The following is a 27153-nucleotide window of genomic DNA, read 5'->3' as shown; positions in this document are numbered from 1 at the left end:
ACAGTTAGCGGTGCAGGATCAAATAGAAATGCTAAGAAGACTGATAGAAATCATTCTCGTCAAACCGCAAGCTGTGATACACAATATATGCAGCTCAAACGCCAAACTAAGTCCATATGGATATAGGATCAATAATTTCCTAGGATACCGAGTCTTATGAAATTGGAACAGCTACAACTCAAATGAGGAAATAAACATTAAAGTTTTCCAACATAAAGGAGGACAGATAGTAAGTTCTGCCACTGAAGTACTCAATGAGTTCCTTGGTTCATAACTTGTCCTAGTGGAACTAAACTTGAAGTGTAAAAATGACGACGACTGATTCAAACTATAAGTTATAACATCTAGCTCATATCCATGCCATCACCAATCTGGCTGCAGATGGGGCTAACAGCAGAAAATGATCTCTCAAAAGGGGAGGGATGACACTGTGCATCCCTTCTGCGCTTAAAAGTGCAGCTCTCTGTGGGATCATTCTCAGCATCGAGCTTCCTCCGAACACCTTTCACAGCCTGTTGCTCAACTGGAGTCAAAGGAAAAATCTGCTTGCTCACTCTGCAGAGGGAGCTATGGTTATCATACAAAATTCTTTGGTTACAGTTTTTGTCACAAATATGTGTCAGCCCAGTTATTCTGCAGCGGTAAATCTTCCCACAAACATGTTCATTTTCACATTTCCAGTCACACTTGTGAACAGGATTTGGCCCATCTTGGCCAAGAATACTCGACAAATAAATAACATTTGTAGGAACAGCAACCATAGATTTGCCAAATACCTCCATTGCTTTAGTTAAATGTTAGTTCCTCCGAACCCCGATTTATAAAAGAGTTCTGCACATCCAAAACAAGATGACTTGTCAAATTGGATGGAGCTCAAATTCCACGAGTCTCTTTTTCAGAGAATGAACTTTAAGCGTCCCACGAATCGAAAAGTCCACGTGAACTACATGCATGCAAATTATTAAATTTCTTTGGTATTTTATTAAATTGTTTTAAAGACTTAAATGCATTTTTATTTCATTAATTTGTGTTTAAATATTTTTATGCATTTTATGCATAATTCATTCATGGTAGAATTTACTTTATGAAATTTTAAAGGTTTATGGATTATAAATATTTAACTTGAATTTCGCGCTCGAACGAGGAACGGAGGTCGGAGAATTATCAGAAAAAATTATTTTATTACACGATTAATTTTTATTAATTAATATAAGATGTTTTAAATGTATTTTTCAAGAATTGAGATTTATTGGATATTTTTAGCCGCAAGATTTTAATTTTTAACGATACGTATTTTTTATCGAATCGGGGGACTTTTTGAGGGTTCGGCTAATGTTTTGAAAACTTTCCAACACGAAATATTTTTCGGTAGTGTGTTTGGATTTAATGGGCCTACTTTTAAGTTTATTGGGTTTAAACTCTTTTGATTTAAAATAAAAGATAATTAACTTAATTGTTAACAACTTAATTATTATATAATTGACCCACAACCATAACAACTGCTTTCACCTACCGACAACCCCTCTCCCCTTCATTATTTCATGGGTTCCAGCAGCTATTTTCATGGTTATATAAGAGAAAGCTTCGGCCATGGTTGTTTTTGCAAAAGAAAGTTTCCGGCGCCTCCTCGTTACTCTTTTCTTCATCGTTTTTGCGTAGGAATCATCAAAGGCACGCCCCGTACTTTTATTTCTGCATCATTTACGTCATATACATGCTGTTATGTTTTTATTTGGTCTGAAAGTCTCGATCCAACGAGTTACAAGGAGATTTTTCGGTTTTGCTACAAGTATATGCATTTCTTGTTTCTACCACTCACATTTCCACGTTTTCTGCAAAGGGATGGCTGTGATGTGTTGTTGCTGGTGGGTTAGTTTCGTTGAGCATACTGTCAACAGGTTGGAATACTTGGAGTGCTGGTCTTAGAGAGAGCCGATAGGAGTTTGGCTTTAGGTTGTCTTAAATTTTGAGGATATCGCGTGAATGGTTGGAGCCGGCGGTACAAGGGGCGATCCAAGGCTTAAACCAGGCCATGTGGGGTCTGAGTCATGGCTGAGGATGGCTCGAACACTGCTGGAGCCACCCATGAAACCGATCGAGCGAGCTTAGGAGAAAGAGTCGCTCTTTGTGCTTCTTGAGGATGAGCGGTCGATCGCGATTTCCAGCTTGCATGGAGGCGGGTCCGTGGGTCAGGTAGGTTCTTTAGGGTCTAGGTCCATGGTAGGCTAGTTCAAGGCTGGTGCGAGCTGGTGCGAGCATGGGGCTGGTGGAGTTCGGTTGGTGCTTTGAGGACTTGATAAGAGGATAGCTGAAACAGACCAGCAACTTTTATGTACTTTCAGAGATGTTTAAGGGCTGTCTTGATGGTTTTAGGACCTTTTTAGTGTTTATAATGGGTGGTAAAAAGTTGGGAAAAATTTGGTTGAGTTTCGGATCGATTCGAGTTAAAATCGGGACCACGGTTTAAGTTTTAAAACAATTCGGTTAAGTTATGAAATGGACTCGATTTTACGTCTAGGGATGCTTTTAAAAATGTTTTGGGACATTTTAAGGAGTTTGGTAAGTTTCGGATCAAAATAATAAGTTTTGGATTTATCCAGGATTTAGTCGCCTCACGAAATGTTAATTAAAGAATTAATTGAAACGCCTAGATTTAAGCTTAATAAAATTATGGAAAATTATATTTAAGCTCAAATAATTATTAGAAGTCTAAGTTTTTAATTTGAGAATTTTATGCTAAGGTTTGGTTTAATACGGGATTAAAGCGCATTAATATGTTATATTTAAAGATTAATTTAAAAGTCATCGATTTAAGCCAAATAAAAATATGAGAAAATTTATTTAGGCTTAAATAATTATTTGAGACATGTTAGAGTCAATGGAATTATGAAAATGTCAAAAACGTGAAATTTTACGTCTAGGGACAAAATGGTAATTTTTGGGTTTCCCGGGGCAAAATGATCATTTTACACCCGGGGTGAGATTTTGGTCCTGGCAACGCCCTGAGCACATTTTATCATGATTTAAATGTTTATGCATCACGTTCAGGATTTTTATGTAATTACGATAAATACGTTGCATGCTGGTTTAAAGGAAAAATTACGTATATGCATGATTTTATTAAGTGATGAATATGATGACACGTTTTGAAGGAAGTGATTTAGTTGTGACTAATACGATGACACGATGACATGATGATATGATTGGAGATATCGTGAGAAAAAAGGCCCAGGGGGAGCCCGTTTATGGGAGAAGGCCCAAGAGGGAGCCCGACGATCGTATTTTCATTGACATGATATGATGATATGATAGGCCAAGGCCCAGTTGACGGGTGAGAGTGTCGCTGGTGTCCCCGCCGCCCAGTACTGTGGTTACACGTAGATGGATCCATCGACTTGCATGGTGAAATGATGATACGAAAGTCACAGCTAATGAACTGAATTCAATAAAAATGAAAATGTTTACTTATACGATGATATGAGATGACATGCTTTGTCACGACATGATTTTACACGAGACGTTGATGTTCATGTTTTTAAAGTTCATGAAAGATATGTTTACGTATATGATGATATGAGATGACATGCATTGACACGACATGATTTTACACAAGACGTTGATGTTCATGTTTTTAAAGTTCATGAAAGATATGTTTACATATATTATGATATGAGATGACATGATTTGACATGACATGATTTTACACAACACATTTACATTATGCTTTTAATTTCATGAAAGATATGTTGAGTATGATATTTTTCACTGCTGTGTGCTAGGTATATGTACTTGTTATTAACGGTGCAGGTGTGTTGAGTCTTTAGACTCACTAGGCGTGTGTGATGCAGGTGAGCTTAGTGATGAGGAAACTGGAGGTGTCGAACTCTGAGTAGACAGATCTGGTAAGGTGACATGACCCGAGGACCGCACGTTTTCCGCATTACGATTTATGAGATTGAGAGGAGATGAATATTTTCATACGTTGCTGATTTTAAGAATTTTATACGTTTATGTTTACGTATGATTTTAGACGAGTTGAGTTATTTTAAACTGCGCTATTTTTACTGACAAATATTTAAGATCATTTTTTTAAATGTTATATTTTTCTATTACGATTTTTACTCCTTTACGTTTACGTTTGATGTTGTTCATTTTAAACTGTGATATTTTTATTGTAAAATAAAGACGATTATTTTAAATGATATTTGAAAAATGTGAGCTTTAATGTTATTTCGAAAATGCGAGCTTTTATTTAAAAAAAAAGTCCAGTAGAAATTTAAAAATGAGTGAGACGTTTCAGTTGGTATCAGAGCAAGGGTCCTGTATAGGGTTGTGCCACCGCCAGCTTCTGTCGCTCAGTCTTCAAGCCTCAAGTCCGTAAGCTTTTATGATTTAAATGTTTTAATGCTATCACTTGCATTTTACATGATATATGCTTTACAGTATATGTTTATTTGTCGTTATGTTTTGAGATTAGATACTTTAAAATTTTTATGCATGTTCCGACATGAAATGAGAAATTATATAATTTTCATGCATGCTGGCTTTTTGGTGGAATTGGACATGAATAAGAATTTTTGCTTTTAGGCATTAGGAAAGGTTAGAAATAGATTGTCTATATTGATTTTTGGTTACTAGTACTGATGTTCTACTTTTTGGATCATAAGTTAATCTCGAAGATTATGGATGCTTTTGGGGCATGTATGTTTTCTAAGAAAAATATTGATGGTTCATGGTTACTAGTTGAATTAATTTTTAGGATTTCATGTAAGGAATAAAGAATCGAAGACTATGACGATTTTTGAAAGTATTAAAACGTGAAATTTATTTAGGATGCATGCTCTATATAGTGAGATTTAAGGATTGAATTGCATGAATTGAGATATTTAAGGACCTAATTGTAATAATCAATAATTGAGGACTTAAGTACAAAAATAAAATTCTAAGGGGCTATTTTTGAATTAACCAAATTTTGGGATTAAATTCTGAGTTTCGGTAATTTTAAGGTTTAATGAGACTGAAATTGAAAATTTTTATGGCGACAAAAATGGAAATCGAAGAGTCATATCATAGGGCCAAAAATGTAATTTTCGAGTACTTTAAGGGCCAAATTGCAAATTCTGAGTTTTTGAGGATTAAATTCGAACTTTTGAAGAACTCCTGGGTCAAATCAGTAATTTTTCGAAGATACGGGAGTTGATTTTGGGTTGAATAAGTTTAAAATTTTCGAGCTTTATGATACGGAAAACCTATAAAATGAAATTAGAAACACCAAGGAATTATGGATAATTGTTGAATTTTCGATATTAAAGACAAATTGGATAATATTCGAGGAAAGTAAGAATTAATTTTACAATTTTTGAGAACTTTTGGGACTTAGTTAGCCATAAGTGAGAATTGAATGGTTTAAATGATAGGAATTTTCGGTGCTTTAGGCTTGAAGTGAATTTAGAACTTTTAGATATCTGAGTTATAAAGTTATAGGGAATGTTAATCAAGGACATTGTAGGATGAATCAATATTGAGCTTGAAAATTTAAGCGTTGGTGAATTAATGTTGTGGCAAATTAAGAATTTAAAGTGATGACGATTTAAGGTAAAGTTGATCAATTAGTTAAGTTAAAAGATTAGACATTAAGTTAACTTATTTTTCGGAGCTTAAAGTTTGATGTATCATAAGTTTTACTCATGATCTTATCAGTTAAGATTATACCGTGAGGGAATTTAAATTTTTTCTAGAAAGTTGGATATAATTGATGGTTAGGTTATTTGATAGACGCATGTAAGAATTGAGGTAGATACCTTGTCTTGAGGAATTTTTGTAAGTCCTGAAGAAACTTGGGAATAAGTAAATATGTGTGTTGGAATTATGTTATCCAACACTATTTGGGTTGCGTAAGTTTGAATTTCAAATTTAGGGGATATGTGCTCATACGAAAATTTCGGGTGAAATAAAAACAAAAGGGAATTAGTTGTGTTCAACATAAGTTATCAATGGACGAATGTTAAGATTTTTATCGAGTAAGAAATCTAAAACCTTGATATGGGGATTCTAGAACTCTACTGGTTATAAGTGAAGTTGATTTATTAAAATTATTCTAAGGCTACCATGGGATGACTTGATAAGTTTTATACGCTAGTATGTATTAAGCATTGAGGATACGTAAGAATGCGACATTCGTTTCAATGAGGAAAGTCCAAAGCCCTTAGGCCTCAACTATATTGTAATTGGAAAAAAAATTAGTTTAAGCATGTAATTGAGGCTAGAAAGATTTTATTATTTAGGTAGAAGATCGGTATCGTATATTTTGGGTTTTATGGATTAACACTACTCGAACTTAAGATTTGCAACAGCGTTGTATTGGGATGTACTTTTAAATAGTTAGGTTATGTAGGTTTGGTGCAGTAAGATAAATATTCGATTCAAGGATCTTAGTCTAATATTATTATGGGGTTGAGATAAGGTTTAACTTTTCAGTGTTTTACCCATGATAGAAGTCGATTAGAAAATTTTGGTGCTAAGATCTCCTAAGTCAAACTGCATGGATGCCAATGCTTGGATTTGAAGCTTTAACATATCTTGAGTTCAATAAATTTAAGAAAGGATGATGTTAAGATTTCAATATTGAAATATAATAGGTCAATAAACATCTTTGGTATATTATAAGGAAAGTAAGATGCGATAAGTTTGGACTGTCATTTCTAATATTGGGAATTGCGAGAAAAAAAAATCAAAATCAAAATTCGAGGACATAGTAGAATAAAACTAAGTCACTATAAATTGTCTTAAGTTGTGATTCACGGACGAGGATTTTTACAGGCAAAATAACTAGGATCAAAGAGACATAAGGAGATCTTAAAATTTATTATTTTATCAGAATATCGCCGCGGAAGGGTGGACCATTGGGATACTAGAACTAAGACTAAATTTTGTGATTATCAAGGATAAGCGAATTTCGGGGACGAAATTCAATTTAAGGGTGGGAGATTGTAACGTCCCAAAAATCGAAAAGTCCACTTGAACCACATGCATGTAAATTGTTAAATTTCTTTGGTATTTTATCAAATTGTTTTAAAGCCTTAAATGCATTTTTATTTCATTAATTTGTGTTTAAATATTTTTATGCATTTTATGCATAATTCATGCATAGTAGAATTTATTTTATGAAATTTTATAGGTTTATGCATTATAAATTTTTAACTTGAATTTTCGCGCTCGAACGAGGAACGGAGGTCGGGGAATTATCAGAAAAAATTATTTTATTACACGATTAATTTTTATTAATTAATATAAGATGTTTTAAATGTATTTTTCAAGAATTGAGATTTATTGGGTATTTTTACCCGCAAGATTTTAATTTTTAATGATACGTATTTTTTATCGAATCGGAGGACTTTTTGAGGGTTCGGCTAATGTTTTCAAAAACTTTCCAACACGAAATATTTTTCGGTAGTGTGTTTGGATTTAATGGGCCTACTTTTAAGTTTATTGGGCTTAAACTCTTTTGATTTAAAATAAAAGATAATTAACTTAATTGTTAACTACTTAATTATTATATAATTGACCCTACAACCATAACAACTGCTTTCACCTACCGACAACCCCTCTCCCCTTCATTATTACATGGGTTCCAGCATCCATTTTCATGGTTATATCAGAGAAAGCTTCGGCCATGGTTGTTCTTGCAAAAGAAAGTTTCCGGCGCCTCCTCGTTGCTCTTTTCTTCATCGTTTTTGCGTAGGAATCATCAAAGGCACGCCCCGTACTTTTATTTCTGCATCATTTACGTCATATACATGCTGTTATGTTTTTATTTGGTCTGAAAGTCTCGATCCAACGAGTTACAAGGAGATTTTTCGGTTTTGCTACAAGTATATGCATTTCTTGTTTCTACCACTCACATTTCCACGTTTTGTGCAAAGGGATGGCTGTGATGTGTTGTTGCTGGTGGGTTAGTTTCGTTGAGCATACTGTCAACAGGTTGGAATACTTGGAGTGCTGGTCTTAGAGAGAGCCGATAGGAGTTTGGCTTTAGGTTGTCTTAAATTTTGAGGATATCGCGTGAATGGTTAGAGCCGGCGGTACAAGGGGCGATCCAAGGCTTAAACCAGGCCATGTGGGGTATGAGTCATGGCTGAGGATGGCTCGAACACTGCTGGAGCCACCCATGAAACCAATCGAGCGAGCTTAGGAGAAAGAGTCGCTCTTTGTGCTTCTTGAGGATGAGCGATCGATCGCGATTTCCAGCTTGCATGGAGGCGGGTCCGTGGGTCAGGTAGGTTCTTTAGGGTCTAGTCTAGGTCCATTGTAGGCTAGTTCAAGGCTGGTGCGAGCTGGTGCGAGCATGGGGCTGGTGGAGTTCGGTTGGTGCTTTGAGGACTTGATAAGAGGATAGTTGAAACAGACCAGCAACTTTTATGTACTTTCAGAGATGTTTAAGGGCTGAGTCTTGATGGTTTTAGGACCTTTTTAGTGTTTATAGTGGGTGGTAAAAATTTGGGAAAAATTTGGTTGAGTTTCGGATCGATTCGGGTTAAAATCGGGACCCCGGTTTAAGTTTTAAAACAATTCGATTAAGTTATGAAATGGACTCGATTTTACGTCTAGGGATGCTTTTAAAAATGTTTTGGGACATTTTAAGGAGTTTGGTAAGTTTCGGATCAAAATAATAAGCTTTAGATTTATCCAGGATTTAGTCGCCTCACGAAAGGTTAATTAAAGAATTAATTGAAACGCCTTGATTTAAGCTTAATAAAATTATGGAAAATTATATTTAAGCTCAAATAATTATTAGAAGTCTACGTTTTTAATTTGGAAATTTTATGCTGAGGTGTGGTTTAATTCGGGATTAAAGCGCATTAATATGTTATATTTAAAGATTAATTTAAAAGTCATCGATTTAAGCCAAATAAAAATATGGGAAAATTTTTTTAGGCTTAAATAATTATTTGAGACATGTTAGAGTCAATGGAATTATGAAAATGTCAAAAACGTGAAATTTTACGTCTAGGGGCAAAATGGTAATTTTTGGGTTTCCAGGGGCAAAATGGTCATTTTACACCCGGGGTGAGATTTTGGTCCTGGCAGCGTCCTGAGCACATTATATCATGATTTAAATGTTTATGCATCACGTTCAGGATTTTTATGTAATTACGATAAATACGTTGCATGTTTGGTTTAAAGGAAAAATTACGTATATGCATGATTTTATTAAGTGATGAATATGATGACACGTTTTGAAGGAAGTGATTTAGTTGTGACCAATACGATGACACGATGACATGATGATATGATTGGAGATATCGTGAGGAAAAGGCCAAGAGGGAGCCCGTTTACAGGAGAAGGCCCCAGAGGGAGCCCGACGATCGTATTTCCATTGACATGATATGATGATATGATAGGCCAAGGCCCAGTTGACGGGTGAGAGTGTCGCTGGTGTCCCCGCCGCCCAGTACTGTGGTTACACGTAGATGGATCCATCGACTTGCATGATGACATGATGATACGAAAGTCTCAGCTAATGAACTGAATTCAATAAAAATGAAAATGTTTACTTATACGATGATATGAGATGACATGCTTTGTCACGACATGATTTTACACGAGACGTTGATGTTCATGCTTTTAAAGTTCATGAAAGATATGTTTACGTATATGATGATATGAGATGACATGATTTGACATGACATGATTTTACACAACACGTTTACATTATGCTTTTAATTTCATGAAAGATATGTTGAGTATGATATTTTTCACTGCTGTGTGCTAGGTATATGTACTTGTTATTAAGGGTGCAGGTGTGTTGAGTCTTTATACTCACTAGGCGTGTGTGATGCAGGTGAGCTTAGTGATGAGGAGACTGGAGGTGTCGAACTCTGAGTAGACAGATCTGGTAAGGTGACACGACTCGAGGACCGCACGTTTTCCGCATTACGATTTATGAGATTGAGAGGAGATGAATATTTTCATACGTTGCTGATTTTAAGAATTTTATACGTTTATGTTTACGTATGATTTTAGACGAGTTGAGTTATTTTAAACTGCGCTATTTTTACTGACAAATATTTAAGATCATTTTTTAAATGTTATATTTTTCTATTACGATTTTTACTCCTTTACGTTTACGTTTGATGTTGGTCATTTTAAACTGTGATATTTTTATTGTAAAATAAAGACGATTATTTTAAATGATATTTGAAAAATGTGAGCTTTAATGTTATTTCGAAAATGCGAGCTTTTATTTAAAAAAAAAGTCCAGTAGAAATTTAAAAATGAGTGAGACGTTTCAGTTGGTATCAGAGCAAGGGTCCTGTATAGGGTTGTGCCACCGCCAGCTTCTGCCGCTCAGTCTTCAAGCCTCAAGTCCGTAAGCTTTTATGATTTAAATGTTTTAATGCTATCACTTGCAGTTTACATGATATATGCTTTACAGTATATGTTTATTTGTCGTTATGTTTTGAGATTAGATACTTTAAAATTTTTATGCATGTTCCGACATGAAATGAGAAATTATATAATTTTCATGCATGCTGGCTTTTTGGTGGAATTGGACATGAATAAGAATTTTTGCTTTTAGGCATTAGGAAAGGTTAGAAATAGATTGTCTATATTGATTTTTGGTTACTAGTACTGATGTTCTACTTTTTGGATCATAAGTTAATCTCGAAGATTATGGATGCTTTTGGGGCATGTATGTTTTCTAAGAAAAATATTGATGGTTCATGGTTACTAGTTGAATTAATTTTTAGGATTTCATGTAAGGAATAAAGAATCGAAGACTATGACGATTTTTGGAAGTATTAAAACATGAATTTATTTAGGATGCATGCTCTATATAGTGAGATTTAAGGATTGAATTGCATGAATTGAGATATTTAAGGACCTAATTGTAATAATCAATAATTGAGGACTTAAGTACAAAAATAAAATTCTAAGGGGCTATTTTTGAATTAACCAAATTTTGGGATTAAATTCTGAGTTTCGGTAATTTTAAGGTTTAATGAGACTGAAATTGAAAATTTTTATGGCGACAAAAATGAAAATCGAAGAGTCATATCATAGGGCCAAAAATGTAATTTTCGAGTACTTTAAGGGCCAAATTGCAAATTCTGAGTTTTTGAGGATTAAATTCGAACTTTTGAAGAACTCCTGGGTCAAATCAGTAATTTTTCGAAGATACGGGAGTTGATTTTGGGTTGAATAAGTTTAAAATTTTCGAGCTTTATGATACGGAAAACCTATAAAATGAAATTAGAAACACCAAGGACTTATGGATAATTGTTGAATTTTCGATATTAAAGACAAATTGTATAATATTCGAGGAAAGTAAGAATTAATTTTACCATTTTTGAGAAATTTTGGGACTTAGTTAGCCGTAAGTGAGAATTGAATGGTTTAAATGATAGGAATTTTCGGTGATTTAGGCTTGAAGTGAATTTAGAACTTTTAGATATCTGAGTTATAATGTTATATGGAATGTTAATCAAGGACATTGTAGGATGAATCAATCTTGGGCTTGAAAATTTAAGCGTTGGTGAATTAATGTTGTGGCAAATTAAGAATTTAAAGTGATGACGATTTAAGGTAAAGTTGATCAATTAGTTAAGTTAAAAGATTAGACAGTAAGTTAACTTATTTTTGGGAGCTTAAAGTTTGATGTATCATAAGTTTTACTCATGATCTTATCAGTTAAGATTATACCTTGAGGGAATTTAAATTTTTTCTAGAAAGTTGGATATGATTGATGGTTAGGTTATTTGATAGACGCATGTAAGAATTGAGGTAGATACCTTGTCTTGAGGAATTTTTGTAAGTCATGAAGAAACTTGGGAATAAGTGAATATGTGTGTTGGAATAATGTTATCCAACACTATTTGGGTTGCGTAAGTTTGAATTTCAAATTTAGGGGATATGTGTTCATACGAAAATTTTGGGTGAAATAAAAACAAAAGGGAATTAGTTGTGTTCAACATAAGTTATCAATGGACGAATGCTAAGATTTTTATCGAGTAAGGAATCTAAAACCTTGATATGGGGATTCTAGAACTCTACGGGTTATAAGTGAAGTTGATTTATTAAAATTATTCTAAGGCTACCATGGGATGACTTAATAAGTTTTATACGCTAGTATGTATTAAGCATTGAGGATACGTAAGAATGCGACATTCGTTTCAATGAGGAAAGTCCAAAGGCCTTAGGCCTCAACTATATTGTAATTGGAAAAAAAATTAGTTTAAGCATGTAATTGAGGCTAGAAGGATTTTATTATTTAGGTAGAAGATCGGTATCGTATATTTTGGGTTTTATGGATTAACACTACTCGAACTTAAGATTTGTAACAGCGTTGTATTGGGATGTATTTTTAAATAGTTAGGTTATGTAGGTTTGGTGCAGTAAGATAAATATTCGATTCAAGGATCTTAGTCTAATATTATTATGGGGTTGAGATAAAGTTTAACTTTTAAGTGTTTTACCCATGATAGAAGTCGATTAGAAAATTTTGGTGTTAAGATCTCCTAAGTTAAACTGCATGGATGCCAATGCTTGGATTTGAAGCTTTAACATATCTTGAGTTCAATAAATTTAAGAAAGGATGATGTTAAGATTTCAATATTGGAATATAATAGGTCAATAAACATCTTTGGTATATTATAAGGAAAGTAAGATGCGATAAGTTTGGACTGTCATTTCTAATATTGGGAATTGCGAGAAAAAAAAATCAAAATCAAAATTCGAGGACATAGTAGAATAAAACTAAGTCACTATAAATCGTCTTAAGTTGTGATTCACGGACGAGGATTTTTACAGGCAAAATAACTAGGATCAAAGAGACATAAGGAGATCTTAAAATTTATTATTTTATCAGAATATCGCCGCGGAAGGGTGGACCATTGGGATACTAGAACTAAGACTAAATTTTGTGATTATCAAGGATAAGCGAATTTCGGGGACGAAATTCAATTTAAGGGTGGGAGATTGTAACGTCCCAAAAATCGAAAAGTCCACGTGAACCACATGCATGCAAATTATTAAATTTCTTTGGTATTTTATTAAATTGTTTTAAAGCCTTAAATGCATTTTTATTTCATTAATTTGTGTTTAAATATTTTTATGCATTTTATGCATAATTCATGCATGATAGAATTTATTTTATGAAATTTTAAAGGTTTATGCATTATAAATTTTTAACTTGAATTTCGCGCTCGAACGAGAAACAGAGGTCGGGGAATTATCAGAAAAAATTATTTTATTACACGATTAATTTTTATTAATTAATATAAGATGTTTTAAATTTATTTTTCAAGAAGCAAGATTTTAATTTTTAATGATACGTATTTTTTATCGAATCAGAGGACTTTTTGAGGGTTCAGCTAATGTTTTCAAAAACTTTTCAACACGAAATATTTTTCGGTAGTGTGTTTGGATTTAATGGGCTACTTTGAAGTTTATTGGAGTTAGACTCTTTTGATTTAAAATAAAAGATAATTAACTTAATTGTTAACTACTTAATTATTATATAATTGACCCTACAACCATAACAACTGCTTTCACCTACCGACAACCCCTCTCCCCTTCATTATTTCATGGGTTCCAGCAGCCATTTTCATGGTTATATCAGAGAAAGCTTCGGCCATGGTTGTTCTTGCAAAAGAAAGTTTCCGGCGCCTCCTCGTTGCTCTTTTCTTCATCATTTTTCCGTAGGAATCATCAAAGGCACGCCCCGTACTTTTATTTCTGCATCATTTACGTCATATACATGCTGTTATGTTTTTATTTGGTCTGAAAGTCTCGATCCAACGAGTTACAAGGAGATTTTTCGGTTTTGCTACAAGTATATGCATTTCTTGTTTCTACCACTCACATTTCCACGTTTTGTGCAAAGGGATGGCTGTGATGTGTTGTTGCTGGTGGGTTAGTTTCGTTGAGCATACTGTCAACAGGTTGGAATACTTGGAGTGCTGGTCTTAGAGAGAGCCGATAGGAGTTTGGCTTTAGGTTGTCTTAAATTTTGAGGATATCGCGTGAATGGTTAGAGCCGGCGGTACAAGGGGCGATCCAAGGCTTAAACCAGGCCATGTGGGGTATGAGTCATGGCTGAGGATGGCTCGAACACTGCTGGAGCCACCCATGAAACCAATCGAGCGAGCTTAGGAGAAAGAGTCGCTCTTTGTGCTTCTTGAGGATGAGCGATCGATCGCGATTTCCAGCTTGCATGGAGGCGGGTCCGTGGGTCAGGTAGGTTCTTTAGGGTCTAGTCTAGGTCCATTGTAGGCTAGTTCAAGGCTGGTGCGAGCTGGTGCGAGCATGGGGCTGGTGGAGTTCGGTTGGTGCTTTGAGGACTTGATAAGAGGATAGCTGAAACAGACCAGCAACTTTTATGTACTTTCAGAGATGTTTAAGGGCTGAGTCTTGATGGTTTTAGGACCTTTTTAGTGTTTATAGTGGGTGGTAAAAATTTGGGAAAAATTTGGTTGAGTTTCGGATTGATTCGGGTTAAAATCGGGACCCCGATTTAAGTTTTAAAACAATTCGATTAAGTTATGAAATGGACTCGATTTTACGTCTAGAGATGCTTTTAAAAATATTTTGGGATATTTTAAGGAGTTTGGTAAGTTTCGGATCAAAATAATAAGCTTTAGATTTATCCAGGATTTAGTCGCCTCACGAAAGGTTAATTAAAGAATTAATTGAAACGCCTTGATTTAAGCTTAATAAAATTATGAAAAATTATATTTAAGCTCAAATAATTATTAGAAGTCTACGTTTTTAATTTGGAAATTTTATGCTGAGGTGTGGTTTAATTCGGGATTAAAGCGCATTAATATGTTATATTTAAAGATTAATTTAAAAGTCATCGATTTAAGCCAAATAAAAATATGGGAAAATTTTTTTAGGCTTAAATAATTATTTGGGACATGTTAGAGTCAATGGAATTATGAAAATGTCAAAAACGTGAAATTTTACGTCTAGGGGCAAAATGGTAATTTTTTGGTTTCCAGGGGCAAAATGGTCATTTTACGTATATGCATGATTTTATTAAGTGATGAATATGATGACACGTTTTGAAGGAAGTGATTTAGTTGTGACCAATACGATGACACGATGACATGATGATATGATTGGAGATATCGTGAGGAAAAGGCCAAGAGGGAGCCCGTTTACAGGAGAAGGCCCCAGAGGGAGCCCGACGATCGTATTTTCATTGACATGATATGATGATATGATAGGCCAAGGCCCAGTTGACGGGTGAGAGTGTCGCTGGTGTCCCCGCCGCCCAGTACTGTGGTTACACGTAGATGGATCCATCGACTTGCATGATGACATGATGATACGAAAGTCTCAGCTAATGAACTGAATTCAATAAAAAAGAAAATGTTTACTTATACGATGATATGAGATGACATGCTTTGTCACGACATGATTTTACACGAGACATTGATGTTCATGCTTTTAAAGTTCATGAAAGATATGTTTACGTATATGATGATATGAGATGACATGATTTGACATGACATCATGATTTTACACAACACGTTTACATTATGCTTTTAATTTCATGAAAGATATGTTGAGTATGATATTTTTCACTGCTGTGTGCTAGGTATATGTACTTGTTATTAAGGGTGCAGGTGTGTTGAGTCTTTAGACTCACTAGGCGTGTGTGATGCAGGTGAGCTTAGTGATGAGGAGACTGGAGGTGTCGAACTCTGAGTAGACAGACCTGGTAAGGTGACACGACCCGAGGACCGCACGTTTTCCGCATTACGATTTATGAGATTGAGAGGAGATGGATATTTTCATACGTTGATGATTTTAAGAATTTTATACGTTTATGTTTACGTATGATTTTAGACGAGTTGAGTTATTTTAAACTGCGCTATTTTTACTGACAAATATTTAAGATCATTTTTTTAAATGTTATATTTTTCTATTACGATTTTACTCTTTTACGTTTACGTTTGATGTTGGTCATTTTAAACTGTGATATTTTTATTGTAAAATAAAGATGATTATTTTAAATGATATTTGAAAAATGTGAGCTTTAATGTTATTTCGAAAATGCGAGTTTTTATTTAAAAAAAAATGTCCTGTAGAAATAAAAAAATGAGTGAGACGTTTCAACGAAGATACAACTAAGCTAACAAGCTGTAGAAGACCCAAAAAAAAACTCTCAAATGAATTCAGATAACTACCATAATTCTTCTGCCGGTACAGCTTTATTCCTTGAGCCTCTATGAATGTATTTCACCTAATGATAAATAACGCAATACAGAATCATTCCTAACCCTCATTATTATTATTTATTATTTAATCGATATATTTAAGCTTTAACAACTGGTTTTTCATCACTTTAGTTCTCAGATTCTGGGGCAGCTTCCTCAATGGTTGCTTCCTCAATGGTTGCTTCCTCTTTCTTTTCCTCCACGGCGACAGCCTCGGTTGCTGCTGTCTCCTCCTTGGTGGCTTCTGGAGCTGGTTCAGACAGATCTACCAAAGTTTCTTACTTTTTCTCATCTCCATCTTTGTTTTCCCACGTAAATCAACGCGAAAAAACAGGAGGACTAAGAGTCAGTAATTTAATGATAAAGAGGAAGGTACAGAATATCTCTTATGTCTGTGATCAACAGAGGTGGAGGTGGTAGCACCCTCCATATATTTTCTTTGGCATTTGAATGATTTTATGATACACAATGTACAAATGTGTTTCGAGCCTGATATAGAATTCTAGCTTCCCTCCAAAAGCAAATCTCTGCTCGGTAACGCAAAGCAAAATAAGAAACTAGCCATGAGATACTCTTAAAAGTAAGTGACATGATCCATGTAGATTAAGAATGTTTACCTCTGGAACAGCCTCGGCCTCAGCCTTTTCTGGGACAGCCGGGGTCTCAGCAATAGCTGGGGCCTCAGCAGAGGCAGGTGCTTCAACAGGGGCGGGTGCCTCCTTGGTATCCAAGTCCTTGGGTTTGCTCGCGCAGCCTCCCATTATTATTATCGGGTTTGGTGGGACGATTGAGCTAAACGAGCAAAGAGGGTGGTGCACAAAAAGCTTTTGCTTACTTTAATGCACTTCTTTTTCCTTGTTTTTCGATATTGAGGCTGAATCTTGAAAAAGGAGAGGGTGGAGTTTATATAAGTGTGAAGATGTTGGTACATGGGAGCCAGTTTTTGGACGATCTTTTCGGCTGGTATATTGTTTGGAAAGTGGGAGTCCTTGTTTTAGAAGGTAGTTATTACGGTTGGAGGATGTTTTTCTTGTTCCAAAAATGATTTTCGTCGGACTTATGGCTCACAAATACTTTGCTTCATTTAGCCCTTTTTGGAATATATGCTAACAACTGAAATATGTGTGAATTAACTATTATTATACATAATATTGATGACGGTTTTATGCGTATTTTATTATCAAATAATGGTACCATATAATATAATGTCAACAACAGATGTGCCATTACTCGACTCACAATTCTTGATGTTCATAAATAAACTATGCATCAATTATGTTTGTTTTTGCAACAACAGATATCTTAAGGGAAATGGTGACCAGTTTTTTTAGAAACTGTTAGATGTTACTTTTTGTTGGCTTAATTTTTGAAGTTATTTTGATAAGAAATATACAACAAAATATCTCCTTCAATTATCTCCTTATCTCTAAAATTGTCATAAGCTGCATAACTGGGTTGTCTTCTTATAAAATTTTAAATTACAAGTGGTAAACGACTCCTCCCCCTGTAGCGTGGTCGGATGTAATTAGTTGGATTCCCGTGGCATTTTGGTATGTAATTTCCAGATTTGGTGGTCAGTTTGTACATATTAATGAACCAATATTTTGTCTGTTTAGCATCCTTTTGTTGCATTTTGATACAGCAGTTGAAGTATTAAAAAGTTAAAGATTTGTTCTTCGTATTAGCATATGAATGCCATCCTCTGCTGATGTAATATGATCGATATGTTTCACATGTCGACTTTAACATTATCTTACATCTGTATGTCTCTTTTTTCTTTCTATTGGCATATAGGCCTTTGTTCAACAACTAGAGAGCAGCAAAAGAATTTGACGCAACTTGAGCAAGAGCTCCAGCGAGCTACGCAGCAGGTTTTTCCTGTCTTCTTTTGTTCATTTTATAAACGTTCTCAGTTTTTTCTAAGACGCCCTTTTTTTTACTTAGTGAATGAGTTTTCGTTTGTTGAAGGGGGTATATATTTCAAGTTCAGGAGATCAAGCTCAATCAATTGGAGGAAATGGTGTGATCATCTCATATTGATCTCTGATGCTTAGGGAGGTGTTTCATTCAAATCTATCGAAGTGTTTTCTGCTAAATGTTTTCATGTTGCTGAAGAAGAAAAAGGAAATAACTCAAGAGGGCTGCATCATTTTTTTGAAAGGGGAAGTGGGTATATCATCACTAAAAATGTGGAAAATGAGTATCGACATAGGAGAATGGTCAAAAGGTTTGAGATTATAAATACCAAAAGAAAAGCAATTTAACCAAAGCAACCAAAATATGGAATTCTACCACCTTTTGCTTTAACATATAGATGGTGTGAAAAAAATGTGATTGCTTGCTCAGAGGCTGGATTCGGAACATATTAGATTGAATCTTTGTTCTATGTTTTTTCTGTCTCATTCTTTGAGCAACTTTTAGTTTCGTGAAAATATTAAAGTCATGTTTCTAGGTGCGTTTGACCTTTGATGTTGAATATGCACGGTGGCTGGAGGACCACAACTGGCGGATAGTGAGCTTAGAGGTGCTGTCAATTCACATGTTGGCGATGGTGAACTTCGCGTAATAGTGGAGGGAATCACTACATAATATGATGACATTTTTAGGTTAAAAGGGGATGCTGCAACAACCGACGTCTTTCATATTTTGTCAGGCATATGGAAGACACCTGCTGAAAGGTGTTTCCTTTGGCTTGGTGGTTTCCGTTCATCTGAACTTCTTAAGGTGTCACATTGGTTTATTTTAGTTTTTTGCGTATCCCCCTAGTTTCATCATTAAGATGAATTTCATTTGTACTGAATCCCTCCTTGTAAATGCCTGGAGCTTTAATTCATTTTGGTGTGTTTTCCGAAAAATATATAAATACATCTCCATTCAGTATTTGCATAATACCTGGTTGGTAGGATATCTGTTCAGGGAGAAAAAATTGCCCTCTTCTCCTATCATATTGACTATGTGGAACATCAATTAAGAAGAGTCGCTGGACCACTGTCTGGTTTAGAAGATTTAGTTTGCAAGCTACCATCTGCTACTTCGATTAAAATGACAAATATTTGGTTCTATACCATAACTGTGTAGACATCTGCTGTATCTTTAATTAAAGTGACAAGCATTGGTTCTATATCATAACTATGTAGATTATCGTGCTTTATCAGGAAAAATGAAATTTTAATCACCTATGTTTGTTATTTGTGGTTTTGGTCATCTAAGTTGTCAAATTTCAGTCTTAATCCTATATTTTTCTTTTTCATTAGGAGTATTGATGTGGAATTGTACAAGTGAGCATGGCATTGGTGTCAAATCAGCGTCACATCGAAAAAAATGATTAAAATTAAAAAAAGACGAATATAAATTTACTTCAAAGCACAAGTTTAAGAACATGAGAAGAAGAGTGTCAACTAATAAGAAGATAAAGTATGTCTGAATAGAAATGAGACAAATTAAGTCAGAACACAGAACTCGTTTTCCTCCATAAGATTCTAAATTTTTCTAAATCAATGTAGCACAATTGACTCAAATCAGGAGGTTATAATTTTCTTGAATATATGTTACCTTTATTTTTTATATGCTGTTTTTTTCTTGTATGTGAACCGCGTGATAATGTGTATTCTATCACCGCGTGATAATGTGTATTCCTGGTTGCAGCTTCTTATAAATCATTTGGAACCATTAACTGAGCAGCAGTTATTGGCCATGAACAATTTGCAACAGTCTTCTCAGCAGGCAGAAGATGCATTGTCACAGGGAATGGAGGCATTGCAACAGTCCTTGGCAGAGACGTTAGCCGCTTCTCTCTGCCCATCGAGTTCATCCGGAAATGATGCCAACTACATGGGTCAAATGGCCATGTCCATGGGAAAGTTGGGAACTCTCGAGGGCTTCCATTCGTCAGGTTTGACTTGTTATATACTTCTACTGAGAACATTAAACCTTTATCATGCTGCATGCATGGCAATTGCTTTTGCAATCTTATTTAGGTAAATAGGGGAATGTGTAGGACAAAAATACAGTATAGTTTTATAAAACCTATCTTTGGATCTATTTATCTATCTGTTTACCAAACATAAAGTTTATCGCACTTAATGCATGGAGAATGAGCACGAAATTATTTAAATGACCAGCAAAATAAGTTAGTTATTTAGCTGTAGTCTTTGTGCAAATATTCTTGTAGGGTGATAGTCTTCAACAACTTAGCGTTTAAGCAACGTGATTGTTGGTTTCAGGATGACAAATTGTGGCAACAGGCTCTCCAACAAATGCATCCTATACTGACAACTCGCCAGTCAGCTCGTGCCCTCCTTGCTATTAGCGACTATTTCTCTCGGCTTGGAGCTCTTAGCTCTCTTGGCTTGCTCGCCCTCGAGAGTAACATCATTTTCTAATTGCAGCCATGTTACCAATACACGGTGTTGGAATTTTCCGATGCAGTGTTCTTCAGTGAATTAATGTCGGAGACTGCTTTGTGCAACTCCGATGTGGTGTATGTGTAATTTCTAATTTGTTAGTTGTATTGATTGTTTTACGTTCTAGTTTGATATGAGTACAAAGGTCCTTTGAATGTATTCTCTTTGTAAATGATGATTCAAATGTAATTTTGAGCTTGAAATTTGAATGAGAAGAAAAAAGGTGGTGTAAATGGCAGACTGATTATTAATATGTCTAGACTCCTGTATTTGTGAAGGGGGCCATTTTGATATTGTTTTCTTAATACTGCAATCCACTTATATACTGGAAAAATGCACCTACATGTTCATCGGTTCAAGTGTGAATAAGCTTGAATTCCCTGGCATAGCGTTGTGAACGTAATTTTTGGGAGAATGTTTGGCATAATCAATTCGACTCGATTTAGTTTGTGATCTCTGCAGCATTAAACAATCAATGAAGTTTAGCTCTTTCCAGGTGATTACAAAATTCAAAATTGATGCCAGTCCCTAAATTCACCAAATAAGGGCTAAATAAACATCATAACTTGCCTTGCATTAAAATCAAAGGCTATGGAAGAACCTCCACGGAAGAAACAAAATAAAGAGAATCTTCAGTTGCCAACACTCAGTGTCAGTGCTCCAAAACTCTGATTTTCTCCAGGCAGTTTCGCATATGTTGGTGGACATCAGCAGTCAAGCGATCACCGGCAGATAATTTATATTGTTCAAACTTCAATTCATCGCACTTTAAAGCAATGTTTTTGCAGGCCCTGATGCTTCCTAATGGAGACGAAAATTGAATTAAGGTTTATGCGAGTACGATATGGTGCATTCAGATCGACCGTACTCTTCTAATCACAAAATTAACATATTTTGAATACCACCAGACATTATAGGACACCGTTAGATTCAAAAGACATGGATTCACAACTTACCACTTAAATCAAGCAAGTTGAAAACCACCGGACAGTTTCCTATACTCTTAACCATCGTCGTCGCAGCCCAAACCTTCTGGTACTCCTCTCTGGAAGTTCTAAAAATGCAGACTTTTGTAATTGGATTCACATACTTCACTGCAGAATAACAAAAACATATCAGGCTTGAAGATGGCAAGTCACAAGCACGTAAACTAAAGATATAATAATCACAACTACTGTTCATTCAAGAACTAAAAAAAACAAAAGAGCAGACACCTTGAAAAGAATTCTGAGACAATGCTAGACCACATTCGCCAAAGTTCGCTTGAATGCTATTTTTGATTGCTTTTGATAGATTGAATTGAGTGATTATAATGGGTTCATCCAACATAAGATCTTTATTAGGATCAAGAAGCACCTCCATCAACATGTATCTATTCTTAAACCCCACCATGACGATCCACCTTCGCGCAAAAGCATAAGTGTCAAACTTAAGATACAACTCAATAAGAACCCTCGTAGATTTAGATTCCTCTTTGTGAGGCCACTTACTCCAATCACATTTAATTAACATGCAATTAAAAATTTATTATCAAAAGCAACGTAAAAAGATTTAAAATATACCTAAAAACTCAGACAACAATTTATATAAAAATAACTCAAATACACACAAGCGAGTGTCGGCCAAGCACATTGGGCTACGGTCGGCGCCCACTTTCCGACAAAACCTGCGGCCACGACGAGAAAAAATGAAGGATATGGCTGGAATCGAGAGGCGACTGGAAAAGGGTTGGGGATCGGGTTCTTCTTTTCTATTTCTTATTTCTACGGTATTGAGGAGTTTCCAAGATTTCAACGGGCTGGAAAATAGCGACAAGCCCATTGACTTAAAACTGGTAAAAAAAATGGGCATAATCCTTAAAAAAAGTCTCTTGACTAAAATGAGCCTCTTGATTAAAACGATCTGCCTAATAACTTAAATTTCAAAAATTACTCCTATTTTTTGTTATCCCTAGCAGCACCTAGACGGACGCTTAGTCATCGCTTAGGCGGCCTAGACGATGGTCCGATGCCCGACTGGAGCCTAACGAATTTTAGAATCTTGTCTGAAATTATATGTGAGTAAATCATCTTTGAACTGTTAAAATAATTTGTTTAGGAAGTGGAATCAAATATGAATAAGCAATAACATGTTTATTTAATTTATTAGTTTTGTGATTGAAATTACGATTAATTGACAAATTACAAATTTACCCTCTGAAAATGATAAACGATCTTATTTTTAGTTTGAATTTGTAAAATTGAGATTGTTATTTTTATTGAATAATGTAAATTATTATTAATTCACATACAAGTTATTTTCATTCACCAAAACTTTTGGGTATCAATATTATTTATTTTTCAAAAAAAATATATTAATAAATTGAGTTAAAATATTTTTTCTATGAGTAAGGATAATTTGATGTATGATTCATCAAATGAAATGTATTAAATAATATCTTAAATTATTTGATTTTTTATTCATGTTTCATAATTTTTTTTAAATGTGTTTTTCATATGTTATTTTGGAGAATAAATGATATTAATACAATTTTTTTCATTGGAAAAAGTTTTAGTTAAAAAATGATTATTTATCGCATCTTTCAATTATGATAAATCATCGAGTTTTAAAGTTTAGTTTAGGTAAGTTTGTATGAGTTAGTACAAACCATTAACATAAACAAGAAGTAAACATGTTATTGATATGATTATTGGAATAATTTTATCTTTATCATAGCAAGTAAGCACAACCTAAATGTATGTATTTTCGTGTTCATCATTATTGTATTGTTCTCATAAGATCAGCCCTCATCAATTTGAGAAAATCGAGAGATACATACAAAATATAGCTAGCACTTGTTAGTTTACCTACACCATATGAGCCCAAAACAAGCTCATAACACCTCTTTTCTTGGCACACCTTGCAATAATCCAAAAATCAGCACACTGCACATACAATGAAATAAAACAAATTCTAGGCCTATTCAAAAAAAAAAAAAAAAAAAAGCAAAAATAAACCAATACATAGTCATAACTCTTCGATCAATTTCAATTGCACTCTGCTCTCACGTAGAACCTTCATTAAATCTTTCAAAGGTTAAGGTCGTGATCATATTAGTTCATATTCATCCGAGAACTAACAAGGTGGATTGAGATGCAGACATGTACGCGGAAGAACCCTTTAAACCTTTGATACTGCTAAAGCTTATACGAGGAAAAAAATGGGTTTGAAATTCAATATGTGAATTTTTAATCCACACTATGCTCAATAGTTAGGTATATAATAAGGCCAATGAAATTCCAATAATGAAGCCCTCAAGCCCATAATTTATTGGTCAAGTTTAATCTATTTCATTAAATAAAAAGCTCAAAATATATAATATTTATATTTATTCAGAATAATTTTTTCTGGGAATTAAAGATTTAAAGTTCAAAATAAAAATAAATAAATAAATTAAATATATATTCGAAGGATTTCAAGATATAAATAGATTACTGGTCCTGTTTAATCTATTTCATTTATTATTTTTAGAAAGTAAATTTGTAATTCATCATTTAATCATAATTTCAATAACAAACTAATAAATTAAATTAAACATGTTATTGGTTATTCATAATTTATCCACTCATAAATACCTATAATATTCGCTATTCTCCGGCCCATTGAAATCTTGGAAACTCGGGAACATCTAAGCTTAAGTTCCACGAGTCTCTTTTTTCTGAAAATGAAGATACAACTAATCTGAAAATGAAGATACAACTAATCTGAAAATGAAGATACAACAAGCTAACAAGCTGCAGAAGACAAAAAAAAAAAAAAAAAAAAAAAAAAAAAAACTCTAAAACACAAATTTAAAACACGAATAAGTAAAGCCGAGTGAATTTGTCCCCTCTTCCTCCATCAACTACATAAATACTCTGCACTCAGACCTCAATTTCCATTTCTTCAATATTTTTTACTCATCGTAAAGAAAAATATTGCATATTTTCCCAAATTTTGTGGATCTGTAAGAATGAAGGTTCGCACTACCACATTTTTTCAAAGAAAAAGTAAAAAAGTGCCAAACTTGTACTATCTAGAAATTTATTTATTTATAAGTATAAATATCTCACTTTTAAACGTGGTAAAATACATAAATATATGAAGACCTTATCCAAATCGAACAAAAAAAAAAACACACAAATCAATTAAATATATCCACTCCCCAAAAAAGAGACATCAATAATAAACAGAAAGGGTAAAAAAACTACTGGAGTCAGATCTACGAGAAAAAATCACGACAGATACAAAAATACGCAAAATCTCCATTCAAACAGGAGTAAACACACAAATCACACGTAAAATCACATCACAGTCATTTCCAAGCAAAATCAGCTAAAAAAATCCCCATACCAGAACGAAAAAGCGGAGAAATCAAAGCAAAAGAACACTTACTCCGGTTATCGGAAAACCAAACTGCAGCCGCTTCTCCCTCTATATATCTCTCACACACACGCGCACACACACTTACGTAAACCGTAGCTCTCTCACACTCGCCGAGCAAGCTTTGGAGTCCGAGGAACGATAAAACGGGAGTATTTAAATTAGGTTGAAAACTATGTAATTGATAGGTAATAATCATATTATAAATTAGGTCTACAAAATTTTATTTTATATTTTGTTGAAAATATATTTAAATATTGAAAAATAATATTAAAATGTGTGTATTGAATATTTGAACGTTGAATTTGAATGTTGAAAATAAGAGTTGTAAATATTGAAAATTAGTGTGTGATGATGTAGGTAATGATGTATTTTATTTTTGGATTATTTGTAAAGAAATTCTATAAATAGCCTCACCATTTGTAAGAAATTCACAATTGAGTAGAGAGAAAAAATTATAAAGTGTGTAGTTTGGTAAATTTTGAGAGTTTGAGATTTTTACTTTTTATCATAAATTTTTACTTTCACAACACGTTATCAGCACGAAGTTCTAAAAGTTCTCCGTACTTTTCCAAGCTCCAAACAGAAGAAAAAAGTAACAAAAGTAATAATATTATTTTACTGTTATTATTTATTGTGTATATTAATATATAATATAATGTATTATTAGAAATAATAAAAATAAATTTTTCAAAAACTTGTTATAAATCCTGGGAGGATGTTAAGACGACATCCCACACTCCCGGTAAGGGATACGACAAGTATAAAAGCCTATAAGATTTTTAAACAAAATAACTTATGACATATCATTATATAATGTGATATGATATAAATAATTATTTAAACATGACTATTATATACACCATATTATTACCATAAAATTATACTACATACATTATTTTTTTGTACACCAACGGTCATAAACGGTAACAAAACGACTAGTTTTTGCCCTATAAATATGATCTCACAAACTCTTTCAATCACTCCAACTTTCTCATATTCTCTAAAAATTATTCTTCATCAAATTTTTCGAAGAAAAAAGAAGATGACTTTCTCAAGGTATTTTTAATTATTTTGGTTATCATACTCACGAGTCTTTTATTTATCGGAGAATATCCTCCTCGTGTGTTTTCTTTATTTTTAAAAATGCTTGTACCTGTTGTTTATCCATTACTTTGTATTGCAATATTCATTAACTAATAAAATGCATCGTAATTTTTTTAGTACCACCATGTCAAATTTGACAAAGCTCGAATTTGTTGCGCTCGACATCACGGGAAAAAATTATATGCCATGGACTCTCGATGTAGAAATGCATTGAGTCATTGGGTCTAAGCGAGACCATTAAAGAAAATGGTATATCTTCATCACAAGAAAAAGCAAAAGCTATAATATTTTTGCGTCGACATCTCGATGAAGGTTTAAATGTGATATCTCATCGAAAAAGATCTCATGGCTCTGTGGAAAGGATTGAAAGAAAGATTTGAAAATATAAGGGAATTTATACTTCCGACCGCCGTGATGAATGGAATATGTTAAGATTCCAAGATTTTAAGATAGTCAGTGATTATAATTCAGCGATGTATCGAATAATCTCGCAGCTAAAATTTTTGTGGACATGAGGTTACAGAATCGGAAATGCTTGAAAAAATATTTTCCACGTTTCACGCATCAAATATAACTTTACAGCAACAATATAGAGTGCGTGGATTTGCGAGATATTCTGAACTCATCGCCTGTCTTCTTGTGGCGGAAAAGAACAACGAGCTGCTAATGAGAAATCATCAGTCCGACCCACTGGATCAACAGCATTTCCAGAAGTAAATGATGTAAGTAAAAATGAATTTAAACCTGGAAACCAAAATCAAATTCAAAGACAAGGTTTTGGTCGAGGTCGAGGTCGAGGTCGTGGACGTGGACGTGGACGTGGAATTGGTCGTGGTCGTGGTCGAGGCCGTGGTTTGAAAACAATAGAGATAGTTATTTTTATAACTCATCTCAAAAGGACGTCACGAACCACCCACATAAAAGGCATCATGAGAACATGAGTGTTAATGAAAATCACTCGAAAAGATTTGAAAGTTCTTGTTTCAGATGCGGCACTCCAGGACATTGGTCTCGTA

General features: G+C 34.2%; 2 protein-coding genes, 1 long non-coding RNA gene and 1 pseudogene across 5 annotated transcripts; 2 read left to right on the top strand and 2 right to left on the bottom strand.

Annotated features, from left to right (window-relative positions):
* Window positions 1–53: 53 nt before the first annotated feature.
* On the bottom strand, window positions 54–25181 carry LOC142534456 (uncharacterized). The gene is made up of 2 exons (XM_075641331.1): window positions 25043–25181; window positions 54–831 (listed from the first exon to the last, which is right to left on the bottom strand). Exon 2 carries the CDS (start codon window positions 780–782, stop codon window positions 345–347), a length of 438 nt encoding a protein of 145 aa, XP_075497446.1. The 5' UTR covers window positions 783–831; window positions 25043–25181; the 3' UTR covers window positions 54–344.
* Window positions 13569–16753, top strand: LOC142534458 (uncharacterized). The gene is made up of 3 exons (XR_012817067.1): window positions 13569–13725; window positions 15674–15727; window positions 16359–16753. It is a non-coding gene; the product is annotated as an uncharacterized LOC142534458 (long non-coding RNA).
* On the top strand, window positions 16836–20871 carry LOC142534453 (transcription factor TGA2.2-like; annotated as a pseudogene).
* LOC142534455 (putative ribonuclease P/MRP protein subunit POP5) lies at window positions 21278–25206 on the bottom strand. Of its 3 annotated transcripts, none has more exons than XM_075641328.1 (4): window positions 25043–25206; window positions 21844–22031; window positions 21586–21723; window positions 21278–21430 (listed from the first exon to the last, which is right to left on the bottom strand). In XM_075641328.1, the coding sequence occupies exons 2-4, from the start codon at window positions 22019–22021 to the stop codon at window positions 21282–21284; spliced, it is 465 nt and encodes a 154-aa protein (XP_075497443.1). In that variant the 5' UTR covers window positions 22022–22031; window positions 25043–25206; the 3' UTR covers window positions 21278–21281. The 3 variants fall into 3 exon arrangements, with proteins under 3 accessions (XP_075497443.1, XP_075497444.1, XP_075497445.1); XM_075641329.1 differs by lacking the exon at window positions 25043–25206 and adding an exon at window positions 22239–22259; XM_075641330.1 differs by lacking the exon at window positions 25043–25206 and adding an exon at window positions 22227–22250.
* Window positions 25207–27153: the final 1947 nt, after the last annotated feature.

The sequence above is a fragment of the Primulina tabacum genome, unplaced genomic scaffold, assembly GCF_025594145.1.
Source record: "Primulina tabacum isolate GXHZ01 unplaced genomic scaffold, ASM2559414v2 Contig526, whole genome shotgun sequence".
NCBI lineage: Eukaryota > Viridiplantae > Streptophyta > Magnoliopsida > Lamiales > Gesneriaceae > Primulina > Primulina tabacum.
The sequence above is the reverse complement of the archived record's forward strand: the minus strand, read 5'-3'. Positions and strand labels throughout refer to the sequence as shown.

What these genes read in the sequence shown, in the direction of transcription:
- LOC142534456 (XM_075641331.1), bottom strand. Translation starts at nt 782, where the DNA reads ATGGAGGTATTTGGCAAATCTATGGTTGCTGTTCCTACAAATGTTATT.
- LOC142534455 (XM_075641328.1), bottom strand. Translation starts at nt 22,021, where the DNA reads ATGGTGGGGTTTAAGAATAGATACATGTTGATGGAGGTGCTTCTTGAT. An exon ending in GTCTCAGAATTCTTTTCAAG is followed by an intron (nt 21,724 to 21,843) that starts GTGTCTGCTCTT and finishes GTTATTCTGCAG; the next exon opens with TGAAGTATGTGAATCCAATT. An exon ending in CAACTTGCTTGATTTAAGTG is followed by an intron (nt 21,431 to 21,585) that starts GTAAGTTGTGAA and finishes CGTCTCCATTAG; the next exon opens with GAAGCATCAGGGCCTGCAAA.